Genomic DNA, 19,051 nt, shown 5'->3' with positions numbered 1-19,051 from the left:
TGTAGAAAAGATGCAGTCAACCTGCTGTGGAAACAAGACGGGGGAACTCTTCTCTTATTCTAACACATGAAATAGCGTGTGGTTTAAACCTGACCCTTCAGTTCTTGCAAAAAAAAATAATGGCATTTTTATCTCTGGATCAGTGTGGAATACAAAAGCCTTGAGGACAAGTACCCATTCAAGTCACAGAACCTCCTCCCACCCAACATTTGCCCAAGTTTGGCAGCTCTGGTGCTCGTGGCCAAGCTCTGCATGAGCAGGGGCTTCCCTTTGGTAATGTCTGGATACACATACAGCATAGCGCTTTAGACTGAACCCCTGGCCTGTCTGTTATTTCATACAACTCCTTGATCATAAGGTCTAGAAACTTGCTTTTAAAATGACCTCAGATTTAGAGGTGTCCGCTGTAAGTTTTGTGCCAGGAGCCAAGAACTCTTTATAGAATGCTTTATTTGTACTGGATGTATATCAAATGCAATTCTCTTTCGACTTCATCTGTTTGCTTAATTCCTCTACTTACTGTCAGTTTTTAGCTACGTTGCCCTTGCTCCTGGCTGCGAATCTCTTCCTTTTGTATTAGGGGTGTGGGTGTACGGCAGTGGTTGTTGTTGACTGTCATTTCCAACACTGCCTTTAGTTAAGTGCTAATTGTTAGTCTAGTTTGTTTGTGGTTGTCACTTTTAAAGTCTGTCATCTGTTGCGTGAAATTGAATCTTTACAGCAGAGGTCCCCAACGCAGTGTTCATCGGCGCCTGCAAAACTAAAAAAAAAAAATCCCCATTTTAAAAAAAATGCCCTACACAACTTGGGGCCAGGATAACCGAGAGAGCGCCTTCTCCCTTGCCAACCTGCCTGGTCACTGAGGGCATCGGAGGGCACACTCCTGGTGGTTCTACCTGGAACTACGGCCTGACCGCAGCCCACCTGGAGAAGAGCCTTCAGTATAGTGACTCCCTTCCTACGGAACTCCCTGCCTCTGGAGGTCAGGCAGGAACCAGCACTGGGTTGTTTTCGGCACCTGCTGAAAACAGCTCTTTTCCAGGAAGCCTTCCTTGGTTAACTAGCCTTGGTTTATTGGCACTCTTGTTTTTTTAAAGAATAATTTTAATGTTCCACTCTTTTTAGCTTTTGTTCATTTGATCTCTTGTTCACCCCTCCAGAATCTGTTTAGATGTGGGGCGGTATACAATTATTGTAAATGAATATATATACACGGATTTGTATAAATCCATAGCAGTGAATACATATGAAATGCATACAACTTTCTAGCAATTATACATGGGCTTCAACAAAAGTGGACCAAACATCCAAACTGCTATCCATTTGAAGATGGTGTCTATGTGCCACCCATTCAGATATTGAAAGTGTTATAAGGTCCTCAATCCATTGCATTATAGGAGGTGAGTGTTTATCCCTCCAATGTTACAATATTATTCTGTCAAAACAGCACAGAGAATCCAATTACTGTGACCATTTGTTAATTTCTAAGAAGCAGATAAATAATTTAGAAGTGTCTACATCAGTGAATATTAACAACTGTCCCAATACAAAATTTATCTGTGTAATAACCTCCTCCCAAAAAGCAACTACTGGATATTGCCAAAACATATGTTTAAAAGAAGCATTAGCTATATTGCACTGCCAACAATTAGCCGAATTAGGCAATCTCTTCTTAAAGAGACATCGCAACGTTCAATAAACACGAAACAAAACATTTTTGCTGAATAAGGTGCAGCCTAGGATCCATAGAGGTGACAGATGCCAAAGTGGTGGGGCCCACAGTAGTTTCTAAAATTCCCAAATGTGCCCACAGGTCCAAAAAGTTTGAGGACCCTTGCTTTAGAGGCTCTGCAGTTACTCCTTTGTGTATTGCAGCCTTCTAAGATGTGGTGCAGGCGTTTTAACGAGTTTCTAACTTTTATAATAGCAGGTTAGAAAAATGCACACTTTTATGAGAATATTTTTATTTATGTATTTATTTCATTTCTATACCGCCCAATAGCTGAAGCTCTCTCGATGGTTCACAAAAATAAACTATTAATAAATCAATATTCATATAGAAATTATTAAATTCAGTTATTCAAATTATTTTTAAACTTTTAAATCAGGTGGGCAACATGTGGTGGTGGTGGACTACAACTCCCATCATCCCTCACCATTGGCTATGCTGGCTGAGGGTGATGGGGTTGGAGTCCAGCAACATCTGGAGAACTACATGTTCCCCACTACTGGTTTAAATTGAACCACTGTATTTGCCAGCGTTTTCATGGTGTGTGTTGATTTGCAACTTCACAAGCACTTGCAGCCTATCACCTTTGCAAAGCTGATTTTTCTCAAGAAAAACATTGTTGATGGCTGCTTTTGCCGATGTGGGCTATTTTGTTGCATACCTGTGTGTGTTGCTTGGCCTCTGCTTTTACAATGATTGTTGGAATAGTTCTTAGTCATAAGATTGAGCCTTGTAAACTTGTAAATGTTATGTTATGAAGCGGTTTTGTTTTCTTGGCTTTGCATGGTATGATGGTTCCACTCTCTTCCTGCTTCTCACGGATGATGCAACAGACCTGGTAATAAATGAGTCACTGGGAGTATACTGTTTACAACAAAACACTTCCACCCAGCTTGATGGAATTGCAGTTCTGCGTGTGAACCATTTTTATATCAAGTGCCATACTTAGAGCACTTTCTCTACTTGAGGATTTATGTAGTGGGTTTTTGTTGCAGACACTGCAGTCGGGCAGGGAATATTGGCCATAGTGGATGGTGTTTTGAACCTAGGACTTTTTCATATTCCCTGTCTCCAGTAAAAGGATTTTAGGTAACTAGGCTAGGAAAGGACAATATGTGAGACCTCGGACAACAGATGGAACTGGACTAGATGGACAAGTAATTTGATTTGGTAAATGGTGGCTTCTATATTCATTCATATTGGCCAATTATGGATAGGAAAAAAGGAGACTGCACCAGAACACACCAGTTTTTTTAAAAAGAGGAAAAGCCTCAAAATGGTACAGAGATAGAAGGAACCTTAATAAGAGTTATAAAATGTCCAGTACATTTTGCTAGACTCCTTCTTCAGGGCACTGAGGAAAAACATTGTATTTCAAAATACACAATACAAAATTATTTATTAGCTATTGGATTAACTATTATATATAGCATCCACATTCATGAAAAACCACACAGAAAGGTAATAGGGAGTGGGATACCTTGTTTTTTACTTCCAGGTTTTGTGGTGTATAATAGACAAGGTTATTTTATAATTCTTTATCAGCTAAGGCCCGTGATAGCATGTGATACTTTAAAATTACAGTATTCTATATTATTGGGTTTACTACAGTTTGTACAGCCTCATTTGTATTTTCTTCTTTGGGGGGGAATGGGGAATGGTTTATCTGTGTGGATTCATCCACTTCATCCATTGCTTCCTTTTTCTTTACGATCAGTCTTCTGGCATGGCCATTTTCAGTTTTCTCAAAGGCAAGGAAGTAGCCTTCTTCCAGTGCAGACTCAAACATGAAGTATTGCCCATCACCTTCGGAAAATGGGGTTTTGATGAAGATCACATTGCTAGTTGTTCCGTCAATTCTTTTTGGAGCATCTCCTTCCTGAAATTGAGAGAAATACAGTCCTGGTCTATCTGTCTATCTAAAAGGGAAGGCCAGGATCACAGAAAGCTTGAAACATGGCTCAGACCATTAACCTGGGGCACAATGGTGCATGATTCTAAAAGCAGCCAGATCCTATGACTCTGCTAAGCAGCCAGTTTGATGAAGTACTTATCTGATGGTTAGGAAGGCTTCTTAGTTTCTGAATTAAATCTGCATCTCTGTCAGGGCTAGGCAACCATTTGGAAATTTGAGAAACTTGTGAGGACAACCATAAAATGGCTACCATATGTGGGCATGGCTAGACACAAAGGTCAAGTAAACCTCCCAGTAGCATTCATGGGAAATTAATGTGGCAGCTGCTAGAGGCTCCTGTGCCTCTGTGAAGCAATCCCAGCTTCCAGTAAGAAAATATAAAAATATGATTTCAATAAGAAGTGGGGGGAGGAGTGTCTCTCGGTGGGCAAGGAAGTTGCCTGGGGGCACCACGCTGCCTACCCCTGATTTCTGTAACTTGAGCCTTTTGTTGTAAACTAGGCACAAGCAGCAGGTTCCTGCCCATGCAAGCAGTTTGACAATCTCTTGGTACATACAGTGAAATGTATGGTGCTTACTAAGCCCTTGCAGTTAACAGCAATTTGCCATGTTCATAGCAGTGACTTCTTAGAGATGGCTCTACCGTGCAGCAAGGTGAAGCAATGGATTTTGTGCTTCAGGTACTAAATGGTTTGGCTGTTTCTGGTCCTGGTCAACCATACTGCTATGGACTATATTTGTGGTTGTCTGGTGTATGCATTGAGATGGCTTGGATGTAATGCCAAACCATGATTTGTTGTGATAGTTGAACCAATGCCATCTGACAAGCCATGGTTTTTGAGTGACCACTAAACCCAGATCTGAAACCTTGTTTGAGAACTGATTTGCAGACTACAGTCTGGGCAAATTAGTTGGGTGTTCCATCTGAATTGCCTTATTATAGTCTGGGATGTTGCTTCATTTTCACAGGCCGCTGTTTGGGACAGCATCCAGGGATTCTTGGAAAGGCTGGAGAAGTCAGAAACCACACAACTCATAGCATGGAATCTAAATGATATAAATCATGGTTTGACATTACATCTGAACCAACCTACAGTGGGTTGGATCCAGATTTAGTAAAAACGTAAACCCATTGAAATTAATGGGACTTACGTTAGTGACTAAAGTCCCATTGATTTCAGTGGGTCTACTCCGGCCTTTTCCAAGCTTGTGCCCTCCAGGTGTGTTGGGCTACAATATAGGGCCAAAGACCATGCTGCCTGAGAATGGGAGTTGTAGTCCAACACTTCTGAAGGGCCCGAGCTTGGGGAAGGCTGGGCTACTCTCAAGTCTGGATCTAACCCACTGTGTATTATGAGAACATACATGGAGACAATGATATTATTTAACCGATTTAAGTGTTTTTACTGGGCTTTTCTGAAAGCGTTCAAGGTGCCTTACAAGTTGTGAGCAAACTGGGATAGAATATAAATGTGGAACAGTTGATTGCTCACTGGTAAAATCAAGCACTGACATTCGCACCTCGTTACAGTTTTTTTGTTTGTAGACTTGACTTGTGGACATCTCTACTAGAGAGTCAAGAGGGAAGGAACCCTAAAGGTATAGCACTTCAAAACAGCGTTTATGGCAATTGGCAGTGGCTTACCCGAAATTCCACCCACATTTTGCTGCCGCCTTTCGCGACACACATGCAGTAAGTTCTACTCTGCCATTCGGTGGTGAAGGCCACTGGCAATCCTCTCGGCATAGTGTCTTGATAACTGTGGATGTCGAATTTGATTCCAGGCACTGCATATAAAGGACAAATGATCAGCTTCCTTTTTTCTGAAGTACCTAGCAGTACCAAACAAAGCCCAGGCCTTGGCTCCTATGACTGCTCCACTTTCATTTATGTTTTTTGCCTATGATCAACATCATTCTCCACTCCTTCCTTTGACCCACAGCAGGGGTGGGAAACCTCTTTCAGTGTGAGGGCCAAATTCAATTTTGGAAAAGCTCTTGGGGGCTGCGTTCCAGTGTTGGATGGGAACAAAAATACAGAAAAACACAGACCCACACCCAGCAGTTTATAACTTAAAGGTCTCACTGTCAGTAACAAAGCCTTTAAAATGGGGGGAAACCTGCAGAAAAGTGGGAAACCACCCAACAATCCATGGTTAGGGGACAGGTTAGGAGCCAAAAGAAGGGGGTATGGCCTTCTGGGGAAACCCAAAGGGTTGGATTTGGCCCCTGGGCCTGTGGTTGCCCACCCTGATCTACAGGATACAGCCCCCCCACCAATGTATGCTGGAGCGTATCCCTTGCGCCAAAGGAATATTGAGTTACTGCACCAAGAAATCTCAAAGTATGTCCATTTGTATCAGGGACTGAAAAAAACAACATTTGACTACCAACACAGATTATGTGGCCTTTATGAGATTAGATGATGGACTTCGTAGTGGGGGCCAGAGCATGTATTCAACACAACTAGAAAGCAAGCACTGGTTCTTTGCTTGAGGTAAGCAGATTCAGGTGGAATTGAGGGATGACTTCAGATGTCTGCATCAACTTACTTTTTTCCCCTCAACCTGATATATGACCTTTCACATTTCAGCCAAGGGGAATGCGGTAACAGGATCTGTAAATACCTGCATCTGAAGAAGAATCCAGTGTATCTTGAAAGCTTGCTTTTAGTGTTTTTAACTATCAGTTTGTCCAGTAAAAATGCAGGTTCAAGATACTCTGTTGAATATCTAAATGCATTTGCTGGCTTGAAATTCTGCAAAGAAAGGGGTTTCACAACTCCCTTGGCACCTTGTTTCATTACTGAACTGCTCTTATACTTACAAAGTTACCTCCGGAGGTATGACCTAATTATACATCTGTAAAGTTTTAAAAAATTACTTTCTGCCCTGTCCTCAGTGACTTGTTTTGTGAAACTCCCATTGGCAGTTTTGTGAACCACTATTGCCGTGTTCCCCAATCTGGCACCCTCTAGATGTGTTGGAACTGCAACTCCCATAATTCCCAGCTAGCATGGTCATCAGCCCAACTATTGGGTGGTATAAAAATGTGATAAATAGTCTGAGGTTATCAATGGCTGTTGTTCTCAAATGCATGAAATGTGGGGAAATTTGGGGTGGGATAGATGAAATCTGTTCAGACTTCAGGGAGGTGTGGAACAGTTACTGTACCATTTCGCATTTCTTGATCGGTCATAGACTCAAATATTGCCTTGGAATCTGCATGAGCATCTGGCTTTGCTATGAGGACTTCATTCTTTTTTGTTCGCAAGATTTGGGCGCTGTCACATTTTCCAGATTTTCTCCAGCTGTCCGTTTCTAGACCTTTGAATAGATATGCGAAACATGAAGTCAGAATGTGGTCTGTAGATTTTCTCTTCCAGAACGTAATGCACGTAATAATGGCCATATTATAAGAAATGGGTACTCTGATGTGGGACCACGTCCTGGCCCTTGAATCTCATTATGACTTGCAGAATAAACTTTTTCATGCAAGTTCACTCTGGCAAGCCTAGATTTCCCCCACCCACGCACCCTCCAAACATGCTGTATGTAATCATCCCGGAATGCTTATGAAAATTGGACAAATTATGACCAGAGGTTAACTCCAGGTGGAATTAAGGCTGATCTGAAGTTACTTTCTTTCCATTTTGTTTTCATTTATTCTCAGTTGCAGAGTTCAGGCATAGTGACGTTGGTTTAATAAAACATGTCTTATTAGACCTGCATTGTGCCAGTGTGTTTCCTCCTCCCCTTTTCTTCTACACCATAATATAAAACTTCTCAGATTTGTTAAGCCACATTTCTCATTACATTCAAACCGGGAACTGTGGCTTAAGGTATGTTTACTGACCAGGATATGAAATAAGGATCCAGTCCTGGTTTCATATCCTGGATTGTCTACAGAGGTTAATCCACAGTTTCCCTGTTCAATAAAACCACAATAGAAGTACCAAAGCCAGGTGACTCAATGATGATGGAGCCAGCAGTCACAACACTTGTTCTCAATTTAATCATAGTTTTGGGGGCTGAGATAATTACATCTAAACTGGGCTAATGCAGCCTCTTTGGCAATTTTTCAATATCCTTCTTGCAATGTTTTATTCATTTTTGTCTGTCTTTTTAGTTACAGAACACTACATTCAGTGGTGGTATTATATCTAGAGCTGGTATATAAATCTAGCCTACATGATTTTATATACTGAAAATGTGGTGACTGCATCATGTCATATATCCCACCATAACATTATCATGTTTACTACATGATATTCAGTTGGGCATTTTATTTGCATAAGCCATTTTTGAAGCAACAAAAGTTGACAATGGAAAAAATAGCAATATACATAGCATTAAAAAGAACTGCTTTTCCACAAAATTTGCAGAGAACTCTGCTCATTTGGTGATAAAATACCCGATGAAACTGCAGTTTTTGACAGAAAAATTGAATACCATAAAAACTTAACACAGCTCTAATTTGTCAAGACAAGCAATCAAGGCATGAGGCACAATTTGTAGCAGAGGATTTTTCATGCTTACCTTCGTCGTCTTTGTTCCAGCCAAGCAACAGAGAGGGTGAGAGAAAGGGAAAAGATGTTAGAACTCTACATCCACACAAGTGGTCATTTGCTGGCTAGTTTAATCTCAACCCCCAGAATAAGATAGAATCCACTTCTTTAGCTTTCCGTCCCTGTCACCAATTGGTGTAGAAATATGCACCTCAAAGAAATTGGCAAATAAATTGTGTAAATAACAGAAACGGATTCCTTCCACGTTAGCGTTCATTAAAAAAAATAGTTTCCTGGCTCAAAGGGTAAAAAAGGCCATTTCAATCAAAGGCTCAAACAGACAGAAATAGAACTTCCTCATTCCATAGTACCCCCAGACAGTATCTCCTTCCTTCTGCTGCATCATATTATTTGGCATATCATATTATTTGGCCTATCTGCCTGCCTGTCTGTCTATTTACAATACTTATATACCACTCCACATCAAAAGATTTTGGAGCAGCGAACAGCAAAGTTAAAGAATAAAACACCATGTTAAAACAAAACTTTTTTAAAAGAAACAAGTTCTGATAAGACTGAATTTAATAAACGGCAGCTGGTCACTCAAGGCTTCCCAAAATAACAATGTCTTCAAGAGGCACCGGAAGCAACACAATGTTGGCTTCCAGTGCCTCCTGAAGGCATTATTTTCAGAAACTTTCCTTGAGTGACCAGCTGCGGTTTATTAAATTCAGTCTTATCAGAACTTGTTTCTTTTAAAAACGTTTTAATTGTTTTAACATGGTGTTTTACTCTTTATCTTTGCTGTTCGTTGCTCCAAATTTTTTTGGTGCAGAGTGGTATATAAATATTGTAAATAAATAAATAAGCCAAATTATCTGATGCAGTAGAGGGAGGAATATATTGTCTAGCCCGGTGATGTGTAGTATGACCAAACTAGCTCTCCCAGTTTCAGTTCTACTGCCTGAAACCCTTTAATCAGAAATGCCAGACACAGAACTTGGGACTTTACCCATGACAAGAGTGAGCTCTATTACTAAGGTGTGGCCAGTTTTCGAAGTGCAGAAAGTAGCAACAGAAATGGATTGGGTATCCATAGGCAATGGAGAGCAACTCCCTAATCACTTGCCAACAGGCAATCTTTTATTTTGTTTATTGGGTCATGTTTTTGCTCATATCACCCTCAGTTTTTCCAAGACTCTCAGCCCACATCATCTACCATAGCTGAGGGGAGACACAATAGAGGTGTACAAAATATGCCTAGTGTGGAACACAAGAAGAGCTCTGTTGGATCAGGCCGAAGGCCTATCTAGTCCAGCATTCTGTTTGCACAGTGGCCAACCAGCTGTCCACAGGAAACCCACAAGCAGGACATGAGTGAAACAGCACCCTCCCACCCAAGTTCCGCAGCAACTGGTATACACTTGCCTGTGATACTGGAGATAGCATATAGCCATCAGGACTAGTAGCAATTGATAGCCTTCTCCTCCAGGATAGTGGAGAAAGTGGATAGGGAGACATTTTTCTCCCTCTCTTACAATACTAGAACCCAATGGAGGTCATCACATGAAGCTGACTGGTGGGAGATTCCGGCCCCGTAAAAGCAAAGACTTCACACAGCAGAGTTAAACTATGGAATTTGCTATTGTAAGATGTAGTGATGGCCACCAACTTGGATGGCTTTAAAAGGGGATAAGACATATTCATGGAGGATAAGGCTATCAGTGGCTACTAGTCCTGCTGGCTATATGCTACCTCTAGTATCAGAGGCAGTATGCCTATGTATATCAGTTGCTGGGGAACATGGGTAGGAGGGTGCTGTTGCAGTCATGTCTTACTTGTAGGTTTCCCACAGGCAGCTGGTTGGCTGCTATGTGAACAGAATGCTGGACTATAGGCCTCTGGTCTGATCCAGTACAGCTCTCCTTATATTCATTTTAATTCAGAAATATTACTCTGTCCCTATGGTGCTTTCTTTGGATATACTTATTCCCAGTCCAACTCAGAGTTAAGAGTGTTTAAATTCATTGAATACTCTGATTTTAAACTGTGGATTGGCCTGTTTCAGCCATGGCAGAGCTTGAAAAATATTTCAAATTTCTAAGCACCAGCCTTAATTGAGGAAAGGCCTACTATTCGACATTTAGACACCAGAGCTGCTCAGGGCTATGTCAAAGATTCAAATTCCTAAGCACCAGTATAGAATGTCTAGCTGTGTCAAGAGGCCTAGGTCCTACTCTCAGTGTCTGGGAGCAGCAGGGGTTGGGTGCCATCCTCTACAGTGCCACCAAATGACAGGGTGAAGGATTAGTCACAGAATCCCACACAGAATCTAATTCAATAAGCCAGCCAAGAGTTACCTTCAGAAAAGAGGACCACACCATTTTTGAAATGCACTGGAACCATGCAAACTTTATCAGCATTCATCTTTGCTCCCTGGGAAAGTGGAGGGAAGAGACATGTTAGGAATAGATATCAGATCTCTCCAAAGTGACTCAAGATATAGGGTACTTCACTGCTCCATGCTCAGATGCTCAACAGTGCCTGGGGCAGAACTAGGGAAGAGACGATACAGCAGCTTTCCCCAACCTGGTGCCCTTCAGCTCTTTTGGACTACAACTCCCAGAATTCCTGTCCATTAGCTGTGGTGGCTGCGGCTGATGGGAATTGAAGTACAAAACATCTGGAGGACACCAGGTTGGGAGAGGGTGCTGTACAAATCAGGACAACTGGAATTAGTACTAAGGCTGTTAACTAATAAGAAACATTTTACCCGATCAAATAATTTCTTGGGTTTCAAATGATAAGAAATTTAATAAGTAAATTAAATTTAAATACATGTACATATTGCAATGCCCACAAAGGTGCCATTTTGAGGATCCTGGGGAAAGAGCAGCTTTTCTTAAAATGGAATCTTATAGCTCAGGATAAAAGGACAAGAGGTGTGGTGTTTGTTTGCTTTTTGCAATATTCCAGTTTGAGAGCCATTTGAGGTGTGGAATGCAGTTTTCCTATTGCCCACACTTCTTGTGACAGTTGCTTCCCTTGCTTCTTTTATCCCAACATGGTTCCTGCACCCTCTGCACCAATGATAGGGCACCTGTGGTCCTCCCAATGTTATTGGACTACAACTGTCAACATCCCTGACCACTGGTCATGCTGGTTGTGGCTGCTGGGAGTTGGGGTCCAACAACATTGAGAGGGCCACGAGTTCCCTAACTTACAGCAATAAGGCTATAGATACAATTGGTATAAGGAATAACACCTACATCATTTGACCATGAATTTCAGAGGGTGAAATGCTGTGATTGTGGATTATATGGCCAATATTGATGCAGGTCATCATGTCCACTTTCCTGCTTTATTAGGTTGCCAACTATTTTACTAGCCTTGCTCCTGTGCTTTTAAAAGTAGCGATATGTAGAATTTTAGCTAATGAAGCTTTTCCTAGCATGAAAATTAAGTGATGTGAAAAACTTTATCAGCTTAATTTTTGAACATCAGGCAGCAATTAAAGGGGAGCGCTGACAGGAGAAAAAAATGTTGGCAGCCTAAGATACATGGTGCTTCTTGTTTACACCTGCTTTCTTTTTTTGGCTCATGGAACTTTAAATTACATATATGGCTAATCTATGGAAAGCCTGTCTTGACTGGAGTGTTAGACTACTTCTGGTCCCTTCCATGTATTTCACTGGGGTGAACATCAGTATCTTTAGGATATACCCAAGCGTCCAGATTCCAGACTCCCAACTATTTAATAAGAAGAGAGGCTAAATCAGATCAGTGGAAACACAGCAGGAGTTCCCAGGGCTGGCAGACACCTTTTGACAATATTTATAAGGCCAAAAGTATGGATTCACCCAAAGTTATTTGCTTTCCGTCACTGTGGGCAATGCCGTCCTGAAGGGAAATTGCACAAAACTATCTGCCTAGTTTATCAAGCATTTCTGATGACAAAACTATTGCTAGGGGTTTCCCAGACAGTTGTTCTCTTGTGCAATACATGTGCACTTATTACGCATATGTTGATGGGTATACATACATATTTCAAGGTAGAACATCTGTTGTGAGAAAACATATTTTTTCCCAATAACACATGTGGGCATTAAAGAGAGATGACAAGGATGTGGTGGCTGCATATTTCTTAAGAAAACAAGTTATAACTTCCCACTTCTCTGTCACAGACTACTCAGACATTTCCTTCTTTATTATGACATCGCTGGATCATTTGTCAGAAGTTACTGGTCCACATAGCCAAGGAACACAACATGTAGACCTTCTTGCAGGGCCTGTATATTTTTGGTACAATCGGCATGCTCCCCCCCCCTTGGTGTTTCATTGAAGTTGAATTAGTCTACAGTTCCTTGCAGGGGCAGGGGCCTAAAACATCTGGGGCTCATGCCCAAAGGATGAAAAATTGCACAAATTTGCACATGCTAATTTACATATGCAAATATATGTGTACATAATTATGAATAATTACTATAATTTAAATGTTATAGAAGGCAAGCTAATTAACCTCTTGCTTGCTTTCAGGACAGAACTGTGCAATGTCCCAAATTGTGCTGGTTTAAAACTTGCCCTCCACACATCTATACTTTTCCTTGGTCTTTCAGGCCCAAATCCAGATGGGGAGGATGGAGTGCCTGGGACCAGCAAAGAGCTGTATGGCACCATTTCCCAATTAATTGCAAACTGAACATGGCACACCAGCAAGGGCGAGTGTGGGAATGCATTGTAGGCTATAATAACCTGTGCTCTTAGGCTGCAAACTTACAGTTACTAGGGAGTAACTCCCATTAAACATAGTGGGATTAACTTCTGAGTAAATCCTCACTTGCTTCCCCCCGCCCCAATCACCAATAAGCACAACAGGATTGGACAGAAACCTCGGGACTGGGGGACGTTGTTTTTCTGCTCCAGATCCCTGGGCTAGGTGAGGAAGCAGAGAGAGCCACCGGGAAAAGTAGCTCTTCATTTTATTTCAAATACTTTATTTTGATAGTTTCTGGGATTCTAGAACACTTTTTTTTTTTAACATTTCTTGTGTTATAACTTATTGAAATCCTGAAATCTGCACCAAATGTTGCAATTTCTTGCAACCTCATCATCATACAACTCTTAAGGTACCACAGTGCATAGTTGGATACCTTTATTAGGACCATCCAAAATTCCTAATACAGGTATTGCCTAACTGTGGATTCTGGTTAGGGATGTACGAAAGTCACTTACCTTTTCGCAGGTGTGATTCGCGGTGGGGGGGAGGCGCTCCGTCCCTCCCTCCGGAATCCTCCCTGGCTGGCTCTGCTCCACGGCGGCTCCACAGAGCCGCTGGCCAGAGCCATCCACAGCTGGAGTTCTGGCCGCGGCCGGGCTGCTGCGGACGCAAATGGCAGCCGCCGTAGCGGCTGCCATGATAGGCTACGTAAGTATTTACGTAGCCTATCACGGCAAAGAGCAGGAACGCAAACGGTGGCTGCTACACTGTTTGCACCGCTGCTCTTTTCGTGATAGGCTACGTAAGTATTTACATAGCCTATCACAGTAAAGGCAGCCACGCAAATGGCGTAGTGGCCGCCATTTGTGTGGCTGCCTTTACCATGATAGGCTATGTAAATACTTACGTAGCCTATCACGAAAAGAGCAGCAGCGCAAACAGTGTAGCAGCCGCCGTTTGCGTTCCTGCTCTTTGCCGTGATAGGCTACGTAAATACTTACGTAACCTATCACGGCAGCCTGGCAGGATACAAATGGCGGCTGCTATGGCGGCTGCCATTTACGGCTGCAGCAGCCGGCTGAAAGACCAGCCGCCGTCGCCGCCGGAGCTGCTGCCGCCCCAGGTAAGTTTCGTTCCAGGGGGATTCCGCGGGGTGGCGGGAGGCCGTTCCGCCACGGGTTTCGGGGGGCCGAATGCCAGTGCATTCACTGAAATCCATGGCGGAAGTCTCCATCCCTAATTCTGGTTTTTTATTTCTCATGGATCAGCATGGCTACCTTTGTGTTTGGTTGTTTGCTTTTTAAATTGCCAAAGTTATCAATCCCTGGTTTCTCTCTACATCCACATAGTGGGACTATCTTCCAGGGGAATGAAGCAGGTTGCAGCTCTGAGCACTCCTCTAAGGAGTAAGACTCCAATCCTACATACACTTACCTGAGAGTAAATCCCATTGAACTCAGTATGACTTACTTCTGAGTAAACCTATTTAGGATTACCCAGTAAGTTTGATGTTATCCTGAACACGTTTCCCTATCCACAGATCTCTTTGTACCCCTAGTTGTTTCCCTATCCCACATAATTTCCTGTATGATCTCAGCTACCTTTCCCCACCCAACAGTTCTCTATAACCATGTCCAGTGCCAGCCCCAAGACATTTTGCTGCTTGAGGCAGATCGGCAAATGGCACCTTCCTCTCCAACCCCAGTTAAGGTGCACAGTAGTACTCAAAACCAGTCAAGTTGTTTTGGCCACTGAGGCAGAAAATCCTGCAAGGACCTCTCCCCTTCCCTGGCAGTGAAAATACAATAATAATCAACAAATTAAATAATGAATAATTTGCTGCTTTTCATGACATTCCAAATCAGCTGTCAGAGGCAGTTGCCTCAAGTTCTAAAATGTGTGTGTGTGGGGTTTCTTTAAAGCACCCTGTCTTCTAAGGGCATCCCTATTTGTAAAAAGGTATGTATGGACAGGGAGAGGAGAGCATTTGATTTCAGAAAAAAAAAAACTTCAGGCAGAAAGATTCAAGGGAGGCAGCAAGAGGGGAAACACATGGGGGCAAAAAGCCAGCTAGTCCAGGGGGATCAGATGCAACAGGGATAATCAGGGCTCCTGTACCTTTATTTCAGCAAGTGCCATTTTTCTCCAGTTACATGAAAAGCAACAACTTTCAAAATAATTTTCTGTACAGTGGACTCCTGCCCATGAAAGCTTATTATGCCACAGTAAATGTCTGAGTCTCTAAGGTGCATTGCGGCTTTTGAACACAAAAGAACAAGAAACCCCTACTCCTCCCACAGCTATTCGTCTTTCTCTAACCTAGTACAACTCCCTGATGCCAAGAAGGACCAGGAACCCAAGAGAATCTGGCCATATGGATCATGCAAAAAGCAGATGCACTCCAGAAAGATGACTGCAGAGCCAAGGAGCTCCAGACACACTCAAACAAGCCAGGGCAAACCATACGCACATACATTACCTTACCCCAAATTCAAACATTGCTGCTCATTCAAAGCCTTTTTGCAAGCAAACCCACTTCTCCCCCGCCCCCCCTGCCCCCGGTAAGGGGCCTGGGCCAAGCTTGGAGGAAGCAACTGATGAGAAAGGCATCTGGCACTCCATTTGCTATGTGAGCAGCCGACGCACCTGCTCTTGCCTGGGCCTTGCTGCCTACAGTGGCCCAGGGCACAAGTGCAGTTTCCCGGTAGCTATTGGCTGGGCGGGTCTCTGCAGACTCAGGCACACTTCGAAAGCTGGGTGACTGGTGCTGTTACGCACTTTTGGACTCTGGACTTAAAATAATGAGCGGGCTGTGGAAGGAAAGGTGGCAGTCTCCCCCCTAGTTTAAAAGGTGGTGCCTTCATGCTACACTCCCTGTTAGTTTGCTAAGGGAGTGAGTCCCGCGATCTCCCAGTAACTGCAAAGTTACTGAGTTCAGAGGGAAGAAGGCTTGTATTAAGACAGATGACGGCAACTGGGGCAGCTCTAAAGATCTGGGGCCCAGCACAAAAAGGTCTGGGACCATGCCCAGGTGAGACTCTTATGATATCACCCATGGTTCCTTGATCAGTGCTCCAGTTGTGTCCCCCTCTCCCAACCAATGCTTGATAACAGTGTTCCCTGGAACTGCAGAGCCAGCCCTACTGCACTAGCAATCCAAGCAGTTGTTTGGGGGCTGTATTTGTAACAGTGCCAAAGAAGCAGTGCATTATCCAAGATATACCCCAGCAGCATCCTTTGTGAGGAATTCTGGAGTGCACGTCTTGGATTTGGGGGAACAGATTCATAGGCTGGTTATCATGGTGGGTTGATTTAAATCATGGTGATTAAAATAAAGTTTCCTATTGGTAGTTCTTCATATATTTCCTAAACTGTTGTGCAAATCTGACCACTACGCCACGTTAAGTTATAACTAAATAGGGTATTATTTACACTGATCTTACACTTTCTTTGCGTAGTATCCAATATTAGTCCTACTTAGAGTAGACCCATTAAAATGAATGGGACTTAAGTTAGTCATGACTAACTTTTGTCCCATTCATTTCAATGGGTCTATCCTAAGTAGGACTAATATTGGATACTATCCTTTGTCTCACTGTATACATTTTGTACATGTTCCTCCCTCCCTCTCCCCCCCCCTCCTCCTCCTCCTCCTTTACCTATAGAGGCAATTTCTTTTAAAAACACTATATAGGTCTTTCTTATGGCCAGTGCCCATGACAATTTATGAGTTTAAGTATGGGAATATAGAAACGGACCCACTGGACAATTTTGTCCTCTTAGTTTCTCTTCAGTGTTGCTCCTTTTTGCTTTATTCTGTGTTGGCCCAGGACCACCATGACAAAAACAAAGTAGCAAACATTAAATGCCCATGACTGACAAGCAAGGCCTGATAGTTACTGGACAGACCAAAGCAATTTCTTTTCATCAGATGAAAATGAAATGTCTGTGTTGGGAAGGTAGAGTGTAAATATTCGTTTATGAGAAATTATCAAATTGGTTCTTCATTTAAAATAAAATTTTAAAAAGCTGTCTTTAATGTCTTGTATCTGGTGGAAACACTGTTAGTGAAAGGATTATCTGTAGGGCTAACATGCTTATTTTATTTATTTATTTATTTATTTATTTATTTCTATACCGCACAACAGCTGAAGCTCTTTGGGCGGTTCACAAAAATGAAAACCACAAACTGCAGCATAAAACAATATAAAATATAAAAGCTTAAAACCCCAATATAACAGTACAACCAGAATAAAACCTAGCAGCAATGCTGAGATTTAAAATACAGAGTCAAAACACCACAGAGCTAAAAGATTAAGACGCTAAAATGCTAAAATACTGGGAGAATAAAAAGATCTTCACCTGGCACTGGAAGGAGAACAACATAAGGTGCCAGGCGAACCTCTCTAGCGAGCTCATCCCACAGCTGGGGGACCACAGCGGAAAAGGCTCTCCTGGCAGCCACCAGCCTCACTCCCATCGGTGGGGGCTCTGGAGAAGGACCCCTGAGGATGATCTTGGGGCCTGGGCAAGCACATATGGGAGGAGGCGATCCTTCAGCTAACCTGGCCCCAAGCCATTTAGGGCTCTGAATGTTAATACCAGCACTTTGAATTGGGCTGGAAATGGACTGGCGGCCAGAAAAGTACTGGTATGTCTTTCATTTCTACACCGCCCAATAGCCGAAGCTCTCTGCAGGTGACTGTAGGTGGGCTCTCTCTGTCCAGATAAGGGCATAGTCGGTACAGCAGCCTAGGCATGTATCCAGAGTAGTTGATATTAACCTCGTCATTCAATACCGGTACCATTTAATGTTATTCCGAGGAACGAAATATTTCACAAGGTCTTCTCACGGAATCTTGCTGGCTTTTGGAACCCGCTATTCGGGTTGGCCACTGCTTTTGCGCGCCGGCCCCGCGGCACTCAGCGCCGCGCCCGCCTTGCCGGGCAGCCGGAGCGAGGCCGGCCGGCCGCCGCGGCCCGCCCGCCCTCCGTCCCTCCTCGCCGGGCGCCCGGCCAGCGCCCGCGCCTCGCCGGCAGGCTCAGCGGAGCTCGCTGGCCGGGGGCGGCGGCGCGGCCGGAGCGCCTTCCTTCGGCGCGGAGGGCTCACCGGCCGCCAGTGGCCAGCCCGCCTGCGCGCAGCAGGAGCCGAGCGGCGAGGCCGCCGGGCGCCCCGGCCCGCCGCACACGCCCCCCGGCGGCGCGAGCCTACCTGCCTCCTGCCGCAGCCAAGCCGCGGGGGACTGCTCCGGCCGAGCGAGGGCGGGCGACTGGCGGAAGCCGCGAAGGCGGCGCGGGTCGCTCGGGGGCCGCGCCGGGCGGGGCGCTGCGGAGGGGCCGACGGGCCGCAGGCCGGCGTCGGGCTGCGCGGGACGCCGAGAGCACGCCGCGCCCGGCCAGAGGCGGCGGGCGGGGGCAGCTCCTCCCGGGCGTGCCTGCGCGGCCGCGGGGCAACGGGGCGCGCTCGGCCGGAGCGGCGGCGCGGCCGGGGGCGCGCCTGCGGCAGGGGTGGGCGGCAGGGGCGCGGCGGGAGGCCCGCTGCTCCTCGCCCGCTCGCCCCCAGCGCGCCGCTGCCTGCCCCGCACGCCCGGGGCGCCGAGCCTGGCGGCGCGCTCCGGGCACGCCGGCCCCGGGACGCCCCGGCCGAACCACGAGCCCGGCAGGACTCTCGGAGCGCGTCAGCGAGCGCGCGCGCGGGCGGCGCCGACCCGGCAGGCGCTGCTGGCTTGGGTTCCCGGAAGGCTTTCGGCGGAGCTCCTCACCGAAGCCTCCTGAGCAAACCTGGCAGGCACGGATTCAGCGGAGAGGGCCGCGTGTGGATCTGCGACTGGTCAAAGAACAGAAAGCAGGAATGCGTGGCGAATTCTCTCAGTGGAGGGATGCAAACGGGGGGCGGCGGCACAGCGATCTGTATTGGGACTGATGCTTTTCAGCTTGTTCGTAAACGATCTGGAATCAGAAGTGAGCAGCGCAGTGGCCAGGGTTGCTCATGACACCGAATTATTTAGGGTGGCTAAAACAAAACGGGATTGCAAGGAGTTCCGAAAGGATCTCTCCCAACTGGGAGAATGGGCATCAAAATGGCAAATGCGGGTCAATGTAAGCAAGTGTAAAGTGATGCACGTTGAGGCAAAAAATCCCAACTTCACCTATATGTTGATGGGATCTGAGCTAGCCAAGAAA

At 44.8% G+C, this 19,051-nt stretch overlaps 2 protein-coding genes across 5 annotated transcripts in view; one reads left to right on the top strand and one right to left on the bottom strand.

Annotated features, from left to right (window-relative positions):
• The window catches only part of LOC146340404 (carotenoid-cleaving dioxygenase, mitochondrial-like), a 105,482-nt gene that overhangs the window by 31,864 nt on the left and 54,567 nt on the right, over window positions 1-19,051 (top strand). The gene's annotated exons all lie outside the window — the stretch shown is intronic.
• On the bottom strand, window positions 1,094-18,575 carry IL18 (interleukin 18). Of its 2 annotated transcripts, XM_084803529.1 has the most exons (5): window positions 18,081-18,575; window positions 10,512-10,587; window positions 6,818-6,970; window positions 5,290-5,432; window positions 1,094-3,608 (listed from the first exon to the last, which is right to left on the bottom strand). In XM_084803529.1, the coding sequence occupies exons 2-5, from the start codon at window positions 10,576-10,578 to the stop codon at window positions 3,318-3,320; spliced, it is 654 nt and encodes a 217-aa protein (XP_084659655.1). In that variant the 5' UTR covers window positions 10,579-10,587; window positions 18,081-18,575; the 3' UTR covers window positions 1,094-3,317. The 2 variants fall into 2 exon arrangements, with proteins under 2 accessions (XP_084659655.1, XP_084659654.1); XM_084803528.1 differs by lacking the exons at window positions 10,512-10,587; window positions 18,081-18,575 and having other exon boundaries at window positions 6,818-8,159.

This window comes from Heloderma suspectum, chromosome 6 (assembly GCF_057233095.1).
Source record: "Heloderma suspectum isolate Gila_16-S chromosome 6, 16-S_ref, whole genome shotgun sequence".
NCBI classification, from domain to species: Eukaryota; Metazoa; Chordata; class Lepidosauria; order Squamata; family Helodermatidae; genus Heloderma; species Heloderma suspectum.
This window is presented reverse-complemented; position numbering and strand designations above follow the sequence as displayed.